This window comes from Malus domestica, chromosome 12, assembly GCF_042453785.1.
Source record: "Malus domestica chromosome 12, GDT2T_hap1".
Classification (NCBI taxonomy): Eukaryota; Viridiplantae; Streptophyta; class Magnoliopsida; order Rosales; family Rosaceae; genus Malus; species Malus domestica.
This window is the reverse complement of record NC_091672.1, coordinates 12922619-12936626: the sequence shown is the minus strand read 5'-3', so window position 1 is coordinate 12936626 and position 14008 is coordinate 12922619. Positions and strand designations below refer to the sequence as shown.

General features: G+C 41.1%; 1 protein-coding gene, 2 long non-coding RNA genes and 1 pseudogene across 3 annotated transcripts; all 4 read right to left on the bottom strand.

Annotated features, from left to right (window-relative positions):
• Nucleotides 1-387: 387 nt before the first annotated feature.
• Nucleotides 388-13008, bottom strand: LOC139189818 (polygalacturonase-like; annotated as a pseudogene).
• LOC139189961 (uncharacterized) lies at nucleotides 1660-2946 on the bottom strand. Its single transcript, XR_011573797.1, has 2 exons — nucleotides 2665-2946; nucleotides 1660-1859 (listed from the first exon to the last, which is right to left on the bottom strand). It is a non-coding gene; the product is annotated as an uncharacterized lncRNA (long non-coding RNA).
• Nucleotides 3725-8661, bottom strand: LOC139190076 (uncharacterized). The gene has a single exon (XM_070809793.1). It carries the CDS (start codon nucleotides 8659-8661, stop codon nucleotides 4960-4962), a length of 3702 nt encoding a protein of 1233 aa, XP_070665894.1. The 3' UTR covers nucleotides 3725-4959.
• Nucleotides 8845-9953, bottom strand: LOC139189957 (uncharacterized). The gene is made up of 2 exons (XR_011573783.1): nucleotides 9850-9953; nucleotides 8845-9044 (listed from the first exon to the last, which is right to left on the bottom strand). It is a non-coding gene; the product is annotated as an uncharacterized lncRNA (long non-coding RNA).
• Nucleotides 13009-14008: the final 1000 nt, after the last annotated feature.

Genomic DNA, 14008 nt, shown 5'->3' with positions numbered 1-14008 from the left:
TCATCCAAAAATATCTAGCATAGTTCTAGATACAACTTGCCTAATCTAGATTGTTCTAGGTGAGGCTTAAATTTGTACACTTGTGTGGAATGTTCCCGAATACCCTAGATTATCTTGAACGCTCCGCCATGTTCTTGATTTTTCCGGGATGTTCCAGAAGCTTCCATGAAGACAAGGCTTTATGGGCTTAGATATATGATGTCTTGGGCGATTTCTTTGTTTTTAACATATGGCCCGTGACACTAGGATCCCCAGGAAAAAGATCTGGCAAGGATCATTTTCCATGAATATATACCGTTTCCACTATTAAAAAATAAAAAATCGAAAATTAATGGTGATGATTTCCAATATAATGAATTTGTATGAGAAACATAGAATTAATGGAGATTTTGTCAACTTAATTAGTAATGAATAAATGAATGATGTTTATTTCCATAACATTATGTGTCTCTGTGTGTAGGTCATCATCTGTAGATGTCTTCTGATGCCTAGATTTTTGTTGAAGGCAATCACAAACAAGAAGTTGGGTGTACAAGGCCAGAAGTCTTTCCAATTGCATTACTACAATATGACTGAGCCACTTGCTTCTTGCAGGTCAAGCTCACATTTTCGAGTGTTATCCCACTGCAAGGATTTGCTGCACTGCAATCAAGGTTTATTGCGATTTCTGTTGCCGATACCTCACTGACTTTCACACCCAATACCTACATATTGATGCACGACAGATGAAATTTTTTAACGAGACAGTAAGTAGAGAGGAACTAAGGAAGTACATATCATCCGCATGTATATATTGAATCAAGCTTATACCTGACCAGGGCAGTTGAGGTTGTGTGGGTAGTAATTTGGTCCATGACAATGGGATTTTGGACATTGGCCATGACGACGTCAAGGAATTGGACACCTTGAACAAACCCGTGGCTCGGCCTCGCCCAAGACTTGATCCTCAAACCATTTTGGCCACCCTTGAAAATTGCATCCTTCACCGTCACATTTTGAACTCCTTCCTCTTCCAAATCTTTGCCCAAACTCCCTATGCTGCAATTACCACACCCTTGTAAGCATAACCCAAAACCAAGTTCTAAAAGATGCTAGGCTCTAGCCGGGCAGCAGGCTAAGGCCTAGCGCCTAGGCGGACTAGGCAGATTTATGTAAATTTATTATATATTGCCTATTTATACTTAACAAACACACATAATTATAAAATTAGGTTCACATCCTTCTTTTTGTTACTTCATTGATTAAAATTCTATTCATTTTTAATTTTTGATCAACGTCCTTAGGTATTAATAACATCATTAATTATTTGAATTATAAAATATTTTTATTTTTAAATATATTCCTTTAGTGTTAAAAATGTTACAATTAGTATTTATATTTATGGCTAAATTTTTTATCATATATTTTTATTTTTAGTTTGTACCTATTTTTAATTTGCAAATATTTTTTAATTTGTACCAATTTTCTTTTCATTTTTAATTTGTACTCATATATTAGTTTCTTTTTGTGCCCGTATTTTATAAAGTTTTATTTGTGTTTGCACTCATGTGTATACTGACACACCCTGATCCGGAGGATCCAGGTGTGCTGGCCGTCACGTGGGCGTGACGTAACCATAAGCACAACACGGAAGCGGAAAAGCAACATAAATCAACAGAATTTCAAACCAAATTCAACATAACCACATACGGACATAACCGGACGAGTTTACAAGTAAACACATAAGTTCAGAGCATAGGTTATCTGCAGTCAAGTAGGACTAAAATAAGAATACATCACCCTCAGGTGAGTCCTACATGTCCCAAATCTGTCAGAAAGCCGGAAAGGACCTCGTGAGCCAACCACCGCTAAACTAGAACCTGGAGGGGCGCAAAACAAAATGAGTGGGTCAGTAAAACAAATTAGTTTTCCAAAACAGTTCATAAAACAATTATATCCCCTCGCCGTAAAAACCTGTATACTTTCCCAGAAATATATATAACCATATAAAATCTCAAAACTTAAATCTCAAATCTTTAACATTTTCAAGAAAACATGCCATGACATAAATCAAAATATAAATCAGGTGAAATAAGGAATCAATCGGAGACCCTGCAGTTGGTCCTATACGATTAATTCAATAGCTCAAATCCCACTAAGCCGGAGTCACCACAGTGACCTATACGGCCCTACTCTGCACATCACTCGGAACTACGTAAGGTAGTCTATACGATGAAAGGTGTAAAAGTACGCTTTAGTGCTTCTCTCATCATATCATCAGCGCGCATAACTAAGGTCACCCACTAGTCGGAATCACGCCTAGTGATCTGTACGACTAGCATGTCGGAACCCTCACATGGTCTGTACGACATCCACCTACTTGGATCCAAGGCGAGCGTGCGGTGTGGTGAATAATATAAGCACTAACACCTAGGGTGCAGATTACGAGCTCAAATTATATCGATATCAACCAATTCAATGCATAATGAACTCACCTGACTTACCTTTGCCTCCACAGCACCATGCAATATGTATGCATCATATATCAATCATATAACTCATGTGAAATTCACCTTTTTCCAAATAATTCTATGCATGGCATTTTAAAAACGTTTTCTCATATAAATGCATTTTCTGGGAAAACAATAGCATATAGGTAATACGAAAACAAAACTGCCCACTCACTGATAAGTCGACGGGTCGTAACCCCCGTGGCGTCCCTGGATGCGGTCGTCCTCGGGATACGTCTCACCTATATGCGAAACAACTATAAAAACATTAATTTTAAGCATATCACCAATAATTCGAAATAACTTCTCATACGATGCTCAATTTTGGTATATGAATATACCACATCGACCTACTCGACGTCACGAGCGTCGAGAAATTTTCAGAAAAAATTTTGGAAGCCCCACGCGCCCCCACGCGCCACACGTGGCACGGGTCCACGCGCTGGCCACGCGCAGCACGTGCAGCGCACGTGTCGTCTTCTTCGCAGGGCCTCGCCGGACTGGTTCTCCGGTGGCCGGACTCCGGCCGAACTCCGGCCGATTTTCAAACTCACTGTTCTCCTTCGTTTTTCACCCATTTTCTTCGTATTTTATACCAAATTAAAGCCCTAAGAGTGTACTATCACGTTGGACTAGTTTTAGGGCCTAAAAACTACGAAATCTCACCTTGCAAAAACCAAAGATTTCGGCCAAACTTGAAACCTACGATCCCGACGTCCAAAACTCTCCAACGAATGTCCCCGAGCTTCCTTAGGACCTCCTAAAGCTCACCACAAGCTTGAAATCTCCTGAAACACAACATTTTACGTTCGCATGAACAGTACCTCAAAAATGGAGGTTCGGGATCTACGTGAAATCGAAGGTTTCACTTCCTAAAACTAGCACCAATGAACTCAGGACGTCAAAACGATGAAGATACATACCTTATTTGCCCCGATCCGTTGAGTTTCGAAGGGTTTTGGGTGAAGGTCCGTACGATATGGGTGTGTTTGGGTGTGAGGTCGGGAGAGAGAGAGAGAGAGACTGAGAGAGTGATCGAGAGGGAGGAGAGAAAGGGACTGATCTTGTGTGGTCAAACCAATCCACACCATCCAAAATCTCTCTTAAGTCCCTAACCACAAAAATATAAAATCAACTTCCAAAATATTTCTAACTTAAACAACTTCTTAAAAGTTTAGGGACCAAACATTTTCAAAACGTAATACACCCATACCTTGATACCTGACAAGGGCATTTTTGTCCTTTCACATTCCCGCCAAAAGTACCTCCGGGACGGGCTGTGACAATCTCCCCTCCTTATAGAATTTCGTCCCCGAAATTCCCATAACCAAATCATAATTCAATACTCGTAGAATAATCTTGGGTACATCTCTCTCATCCGGTCTTCCGTCTCCCAAGTAGCTTCCTCCACAGAATGATTTCTCCACAACACCTTCACCAAACTCACCGTCTTGTTCCTTAGAACCTTGTCCTTCCAATCCAATATTGTGATTGGTTCCTCATCATACGTCAAATCCGGATTAATCTCTAACGGTTGAGGAGGAATCACATGAGAAGGATCAGAAATATAATGCCGAAGCATAGAGACATGGAACACATTATGGACCTTAGATAACTCCGGAGGCAGTTCCAACCGGTAGGCAACTTCACCAACTCTTTCAATGATCACATAAGGTCCAATATATCTCGGACTTAGCTTTCCTCTTTTCCCAAATCGTACCACACCTCTCCAAGGCGACAATTTCAAGAATACCCAATCACCCACATCATACACTCGATCAGTAGTATGCCGATCCGCTAAACTCTTATGTCGATCCTGGGCTGCTTTCAGGTTTGACTTAATTACCTGAACATTTTGAGTCGTCTCATCCACGATCTCAGGGCCTTCTAATACCCGTTCACCAACCTCAGACCAACACAATGGCGTTCGACACGCCCTACCATAAAGTGCCTCGAATGGGGACATACCAATGCTCGAGTGAAAACTGTTATTATAAGCAAACTCCATTAAGTCCAGACGATCATGCCAAGAATCACCAAATTGTAATACCGAAGATCTCAACATATCTTCCAACGTCTGAATGGTCCTCTCTGATTGCCCATCAGTTTGAGGATGATAAGCTGTGCTATACAGTAATTGAGTACCCAGAGCTTCCTGAAAAGCCACCCAAAATTTAGAAGTAAACCTCGGGTCTCGATCGGAGATAATATTTACTGGGACTCCATGATACTTGACAATCTTCGAAATAAACAACTTAGCCAATTTATTCAGAGGGTATTTCTCCCTCACTGGAATGAAATGCGCCGACTTGGTGAGTCGATCCACAATCACCCAAATACCATCAAATCCATTTCGCGTACGAGGAAGTTTATACACGAAATCCATGGTTATATTTTCCCATTTCCACTGGGGAACAGGAAGGGGTTGCATTCGCCCAAAGGGCTTCTTCCTTTCTGCTTTCACTTGCTGTCAAATAATACACCTGCTCACATATTCTGCAATTTCTCTTTTCATACCCGGCCAATAATAAAATGGTCGAATGGTATGATACATTTTTGTTCCTCCCGGATGCATCGCATAAGCTGAACAATGTGCTTCATCCAGAATTTCCTTCTTCAATTCCTCATTATTCGGAACATACATTCTGTCTTCTTGCATGAGCATACCATCTGATTCCCGAATTCTGAGGTCTTTCTTTTTCCCTTCACTTCTTAACTGAACCAACTCCTGAATTTCTTCATCCACCATTTGAGATGCAAGTATACGCTCCACCAAAACTGGCCTGACTTGAAAACTAGCAAGAAATGCTCCACCTTGATTCTCCCACTCCAATCTTACTCCAGTTGCCCTCAGTTCAGCAAGAAGAGGAACACGACTAGCATATAGGGCATTAAGTCTACCTTGTGGTTTCCTACTCAGTGCATCCGCTACTACATTAGCACGACCTGGATGGTATTCAATAGAACAATCATAATCACTTAGCAATTCCATCCACCTTCGCTGACGAAGATTAAGATCATGCTGAGTAAACAAATATTGAAGACTCTTGTGATCAGTGAAGATCTTACACTTCTCACCATACAAATAATGCCTCCAAATTTTCAAAGCAAAAACAATTGCTGCCAATTCAAGATCGTGAGTAGGATAGTTCCTTTCATGATTTTTCAACTGCCTAGAAGCATAGGCAATCACCTTATTATGCTGCATCAAAACACATCCCAAACCATTTAATGAAGCATCACTATATATCTCAAAATTACCGCTATCGTCGGGAAGTACCAACACCGGTGCATGAGTGAGGCAATACTTCAATTGTTGAAAACTCCGCTCACAATTCTCATCCCACTCAAATTTAACATCCTTCCTGGTCAACTTTGTCAACGGTAAAGCAATCATAGAGAAATCCTGAACGAACCGTCGATAATAACCTGCTAAGCCAAGAAAGCTTCGTACCTCCGTGACGGTTCGAGGTTGCTCCCAATTCTCCACTGCTGCAATCTTTTGAGGATCAACTTGAATACCTTGAGCTGATACAACATGCCCCAAAAATGCCACTTCAGTCAACCAAAACTGACATTTACTGAACTTGGCATACAACTGATGCTCCCTTAATTTCCTTAACACCAAATTAAGGTGTCGGATATGATCTGCTTGGGACTTAGAGTATACCAGAATATCATCAATAAAAACAATAACAAATTTATCAAGATATTTCTGGAATACCTCATTCATTAATCTCATAAAAGCTGCAGGTGCATTAGTCAACCCAAACGGCATAACCGAAAATTCGTAATGTCCGTACCGAGTTCGGAAAGCCGTCTTAGGTACATCATCTTCTTTAATCTTCAATTGATAATATCCAGATCTCAAATCAATCTTAGAAAATACACATGCACCTTTCAGCTGATCGAACAAATCATCAATGCGAGGCAATGGATAACGGTTTTTAATCGTTACCCGGTTCAATTGTCTATAATCAATACACAATCGAAGAGTTCCATCCTTCTTCTTCACAAATAATACTGGGGCACCCCAAGGTGAAGAACTAGGTTGAATAAAACCTTTATCAAGTAATTCTTGCAACTGGATTTTTAATTCCCTCAACTCAGCAGGAGCCATTCTATAAGGAGTCAGAGATATAGGGTCCGTACCTGGAAGCAAATCAATAGAGAATTCCACCTCCCTGTCTGGTGGTAATCCCGGCAAATCATCAGGGAATACATCCGAATAATGTCTGACCACACCAACTTCTTCTATACTAGTAGGAGCAACATCATTTAATACCACATGTGCCAAATATCCCTGACAACCCTTCGATAATAATTTCCTCGCCCTTATGGCAGAAATAACTCCATGTCTCACCCCACTTCTCTCGCCCACAAAAGTAACCTCGGGTAATCCAGGACGATAAAAAGTAACTGATTTACCATAACAATCAATATGGGCACGATTATGGTGTAACCAATCGGCCCCTAAAATCACATCAAAATCCACAATATCTAACGGAATAAGATCAGCGGACATAATCACGCCCTCAACCATCACTGGACACCCCAGATACACACTATCCACATAACATTTATCTCCTCTAGGCATGGCAAACTCTAAATCAAATCCTAGAGGTGAAGGGTGAGGTTGGGTTATTTGAACAAACGTATGAAAAATCACAGAGTGCGTAGCACCACAATCAATCAAAACCTTAGCAAAATGACCAAGAACATTCAACGTACCCATAATCAAGTCTGGATGGTTCTGAGCCTCCTGCAAAGAAATATGATTAATTCGCCCCTGAGCCTGCTGTCGTCCACCTCGGCCTCTATTGCCCTGATTACCTCGTCCCCGAGGATTACGTCCCTGGCCTGGCTGACTAGGCTGCCTGGATGATCCTGCACCACCAGTAGCAACTTCCCCCTGACGGGGCTGGCCTCCCTGATGCCACTGCGATTCACCAGCTGGCATAGAGGAATAAGATGAATAACCTCCAAAATCCTGAGAATATCCAGCCTGAGAGTAAGGCTCCTGGGAATACTGATAAGGTCCGGGAGCATACGGAGCAGCATCCCCCTGATAGTGGTAAGCACCACCACGACTCGGCTGGCCATAACCACCCGGTCCCAAATTCTGCTGAACTGGTGCTGGAGGTGGTATAGTGGTCTGCTGTGGTCTCTGTTGACCCTGGTGGCACTGAGAAGCCCGATGTCCCATCTGCCCACACGTAAAGCAGGCACCAGTACCTCTCCTACACTCACCATGGTGACGGAAGTTACAACGGCGGCACCATGGAGCGCCAGATCCACCAGCATCCCTCTGACCCTGAAATCTGGGTCCACCAGAAAATCTTCCACCACCTCTCCTCGGGCTAGTAAAACTATATCCCCCACTAGAAGAGCTCGAACTCGCTCCACTCTTCTTAAAACTCTGTGTCTGTCGAGGTCCCGGAATAGAAATACCCTTACCTTTGTCATTCTTCTTCTGACCCTCATTCTTGTCCTCGTCATCCTCACTGTCAGGAAGATTATCAGAGTCCTCCATCCTAACCAGAATCTCGAAATACTCATGATAATCAGCGCAGGGGAGTGCATTGGCAAAGGTACGCCACTTCTTCTTAGATCCCAACTTGAAACGTCGAAGCATCTCTCCCTGATTACCAGCTGTATCAGTGTCATAGCGAGACAAATCAGTAAATTTTCTATAATATTCATGTGCCGACATATTTCTCTGTTTCAACCTGGTGAATTCCTGCTTCTTACGGTCAATATACTCAGGAGGAACGAATCTCTTCATAAAATGCTCCTTGAATACTTTCCAGTCGGCTGCCGTCTCAGGTGACATGTACCTAGCCTGATTTATCCACCATGCTGCTGGTTCACGACCCAAAAACCAAGTGGTGGTCTCCACCCACCTATTAGCAGGGAGATTCCCCTGACTCTGCATCACCTGGAAAGTTTTCTCAATATGATCAAGCCATTTCTCTGCCCCCTCATGACTTTCATTACCCATAAACCGATCTAACTTCAAGTTGTACATGGTCTCCAGAGGTGTCCTCGGAGGAGGGGGAGGACGAATCACATTCTGTAAAGCCTGGGCCATCGCTTCCCCTAACTGAGTAATATCCGGAAAATTAGATTCAGAAGTACGGCGGGACTCCCTACGCTCTCTACGAGGCGGCATGATTCTGACAGAAAACATCAAAAGATCGTTAAGACATTAACAAATTTACAGGACTGCAACCTAAGCTCTGATACCAAACTGACACACCCTGATCCGGAGGATCCAGGTGTGCTGGCCGTCACGTGGGCGTGACGTAACCATAAGCACAACACGGAAGCGGAAAAGCAACATAAATCAACAGAATTTCAAACCAAATTCAACATAACCACATACGGACATAACCGGACGAGTTTACAAGTAAACACATAAGTTCAGAGCATAGGTTATCTGCAGTCAAGTAGGACTAAAATAAGAATACATCACCCTCAGGTGAGTCCTACATGTCCCAAATCTGTCAGAAAGCCGGAAAGGACCTCGTGAGCCAACCACCGCTAAACTAGAACCTGGAGGGGCGCAAAACAAAATGAGTGGGTCAGTAAAACAAATTAGTTTTCCAAAACAGTTCATAAAACAATTATATCCCCTCGCCGTAAAAACCTGTATACTTTCCCAGAAATATATATAACCATATAAAATCTCAAAACTTAAATCTCAAATCTTTAACATTTTCAAGAAAACATGCCATGACATAAATCAAAATATAAATCAGGTGAAATAAGGAATCAATCGGAGACCCTGCAGTTGGTCCTATACGATTAATTCAATAGCTCAAATCCCACTAAGCCGGAGTCACCACAGTGACCTATACGGCCCTACTCTGCACATCACTCGGAACTACGTAAGGTAGTCTATACGATGAAAGGTGTAAAAGTACGCTCTAGTGCTTCTCTCATCATATCATCAGCGCGCATAACTAAGGTCACCCACTAGTCGGAATCACGCCTAGTGATCTGTACGACTAGCATGTCGGAACCCTCACATGGTCTGTACGACATCCACCTACTTGGATCCAAGGCGAGCGTGCGGTGTGGTGAATAATATAAGCACTAACACCTAGGGTGCAGATTACGAGCTCAAATTATATCGATATCAACCAATTCAATGCATAATGAACTCACCTGACTTACCTTTGCCTCCACAGCACCATGCAATATGTATGCATCATATATCAATCATATAACTCATGTGAAATTCACCTTTTTCCAAATAATTCTATGCATGGCATTTTAAAAACGTTTTCTCATATAAATGCATTTTCTGGGAAAACAATAGCATATAGGTAATACGAAAACAAAACTGCCCACTCACTGATAAGTCGACGGGTCGTAACCCCCGTGGCGTCCCTGGATGCGGTCGTCCTCGGGATACGTCTCACCTATATGCGAAACAACTATAAAAACATTAATTTTAAGCATATCACCAATAATTCGAAATAACTTCTCATACGATGCTCAATTTTGGTATATGAATATACCACATCGACCTACTCGACGTCACGAGCGTCGAGAAATTTTCAGAAAAAATTTTGGAAGCCCCACGCGCCCCCACGCGCCACACGTGGCACGGGTCCACGCGCTGGCCACGCGCAGCACGTACAGCGCACGTGTCGTCTTCTTCGCAGGGCCTCGCCGGACTGGTTCTCCGGTGGCCGGACTCCGGCCGAACTCCGGCCGATTTTCAAACTCACTGTTCTCCTTCGTTTTTCACCCATTTTCTTCGTATTTTATACCAAATTAAAGCCCTAAGAGTGTACTATCACGTTGGACTAGTTTTAGGGCCTAAAAACTACGAAATCTCACCTTGCAAAAACCAAAGATTTCGGCCAAACTTGAAACCTACGATCCCGACGTCCAAAACTCTCCAACGAATGTCCCCGAGCTTCCTTAGGACCTCCTAAAGCTCACCACAAGCTTGAAATCTCCTGAAACACAACATTTTACGTTTGCATGAACAGTACCTCAAAAATGGAGGTTCGGGATCTACGTGAAATCGAAGGTTTCACTTCCTAAAACTAGCACCAATGAACTCAGGACGTCAAAACGATGAAGATACATACCTTATTTGCCCCGATCCGTTGAGTTTCGAAGGGTTTTGGGTGAAGGTCCGTACGATATGGGTGTGTTTGGGTGTGAGGTCGGGAGAGAGAGAGAGAGAGACTGAGAGAGTGATCGAGAGGGAGGAGAGAAAGGGACTGATCTTGTGTGGTCAAACCAATCCACACCATCCAAAATCTCTCTTAAGTCCCTAACCACAAAAATATAAAATCAACTTCCAAAATATTTCTAACTTAAACAACTTCTTAAAAGTTTAGGGACCAAACATTTTCAAAACGTAATACACCCATACCTTGATACCTGACAAGGGCATTTTTGTCCTTTCACATTCCCGCCAAAAGTACCTCCGGGACGGGCTGTGACATATACCATCACGTGACATTGTATATTTAATCAATGATAGAAAAATTACATATGGTATATTTATGTTTTATGCCTAAACTTTGTATCATATATTTATATTTTTAGTGACACACCCCGATCCTAGAATCAAGGCATGACGGCTAGCACGCTAGCACGCGTTGATTCTAGGATTGGGGTGTGTCAGTTAGTTTGTACCCACTTTTAATTTGTAACTTTTTTTAAATTTGTAGTATTTTCTTTTTAGTTTTATTTTGTACTCTTGTATTAATTTCTTTTAGGGCCTATATTCTTTAAAAATTCATTTGTACTCATAATTTTTTAATCTTTTATATGTACCCTAATTTATTTATAATGTACCCATTCTTCTTTATTAATTTACATATGTGAAATGTACCAACTTTTTTTGTAAAATGTACCAATTTTTTTAACACTATGGATACATTCTTTTGCCATTTATTATTTCTTATTTTTTCATGGTTTTTATCCATTTATTCAATCAAAATGTTTGAATTATTTTATTGTAACCGTTTATAATAGTATTATAATGAGGAATTTTAAATTTATAGGATTATAAATGTCATAAAATATCAAACAATTAATGTCAAAACAATAAAAATATAAATATTAATAGTAATATAATGAGGTGTACAAAGTCAAGGGACTTTGATCAAACTTTGAATACCATTAAGGTTTTAATCAAATAATGTTAAGGATTAGAGACCGCATCCAAAGTATCCCATTATATTATGATACATAAATTGCGAAATAAAACGACATATAAATTATAAAGTATTAAAACTTTTTGAAAACATGGGGAACAAGCTTATAATGAGTGTTCATCCAAGTATTCAACAAGTCTTACATTTTATTGAAAAATTAAAATGCAAAATGAAAGTTATCGATTTTTTTGTCTAAGTGAGAGTCATAAGCTAGGTGGGTGCCTAGGTAGGCTTAGGCGAGCTAGGCGGATGCCTAAGCGGGTCTAGGTGTACTTTCTTAATTTTCAAACTCTCGGGGACTAATCAAGACGGTAACCAGCCACCTAACACCTTGGCAGGGGCTAGGTGGAGCTAGGCGGGAATTTTTAGAACAGTGCCCAAAACCATTACTAACTATTTAGGAGAAATTATTGGTGGTAAATGAATGCGGCCACATGTTATAACTAATCTATGTGTTATACTATAAGTGAACATAAACTTATGTATAGATAAGCATGGCTATGCAACCACTATAAATCTGACCTAATGGCGTGACTTGGTCCACACGATATGTGCTGGATCCATAAGTCTTTGGTGCCGGGGCCAATTGAGACGCAGTCATCTCCCGTTTTGATGGAGGTGTCGAAGATTGCAACATTTCTTGACCATTGAACATGGATGCCATCAGTGTTGGGGCTATGGGCAGCACATCTTGGCACCCGTTTATAACAATGTCAAACATCTGGCTGTTCAACGACATTAGTCCATCGATTCTAATGTTTTTGGAGTTTGTAAAACTCAAACTCTGCGTTCGGAAATAATAATTTAGTTACATGTATTACATGATATACTTCTTGAAAATCTTGACAAGAAAAAGGAAATTACTAACCGTTGATCCGCTGGGGCAATCAGTGCTTCCCACTAACTTGCATGCCCATAAGGAGGTGCGTTTGGCATTAAGTGCACCTCCAATAATGGAAACGCCGGTAATTGTTTCGAAGCTTAGCCAAGTGTCAGCTTGGCCAAGAATTCGGTAGTCGGACGAAGCGACGACTGTTCCATCAATCCGAAGAGTAATACCTGGGCTTTTGTAGTTGCCACCTTTAAAACCATGGCAGTCGGAACCAAACACCTCCCCTTTGGTACCCTAATCGTACTGAAATCCGAAAAGGCACAAGCTGCACTCCATGCATCCATAAAAGGTTGGGTGGAATCAGTTACTCCATTAGGCTTAGCTCCAAAGCTCAGGACATTGAGAATTAATGTGCTCTCAGCAACAAATGACTGGTGTAAGATATATAGAGAATCATAAATCGTGCTACTCTACATAAACAGTTTGCAACCCCAGCCATTTTTTACTACTCCGTCTGTCTTAACTAGAGCCTAAGATGAGGGAGTATGAGAATGTTATCGAGATAGAACGCTTTCGAAATCAATGTCGATGCTGGTTGGAAAAGAATGGAGTCGATAACCGAATCGAGTAGGTATAAGTTTGAAGAAGCTGTAGGAATTGAAAAGTTGGTAGAGAAAAGTTGAAGAATGTAAGGATATTTGCAGTGGCGAAGCTACGTGAAGACGAGGAGTGGTGGCAGCCCCTCCCCTCGCCGGAAAACACATCTAGGAACGCTCGTTTAGCCCCTCCGCTCTAGTCCGAACACCAACCTTCTCCCAAATTTCACTGAATAATTTCACCCTACTTCATAATTTTTTTCTTATAGATGAAATTTCCTTAATAATATTAGCAAGATGGATCTAATCTTTCATAGGTTTCATGAAATTTGAGAGGGTGAAACTGCCAAGGCTTCGAGAGAAAGGTGAGGAGGTGGTTAGTGGATGATCAACCATCCAGCCCGCCATGAGGAAATTAAAATATTTCCTCTGGCCAACAGAAGCCGCAACAAAAGCAAGAATCTTTAAAAGATGCGGATCAGTCCTAGCTGTGAACTTATTTGAATTTTGTATTTTGAATTAATGCAGTTATCACTTGTACTTATCACTTGTATTATCTGTTTATTATACAAGAGTTTGTTCTACATCAAACTCTCCTTTGTAATCTCTATATAAAGATGAATATACAGAAGGAATGTTGACTGAGCAAAATCATACTCAACCCTTAACCTTTAGGATACGTTTGTTGCATCGAACTGTCTCGGACTGGACTAGTTGCAGGGACTAAACTGGACTGGCTTAGACTAGACTAAGCTGGACTAGTTTAGTGAAGCGTTTGGTGCAGTGTCAGGACTAAGGAACATACTAATAACAAATTCTAATATTATATTATTTAATTCATATTTATTAATATTTTACATTATTTAATAAATATTTAGTAATATTTTATTATTAAATCTGCCT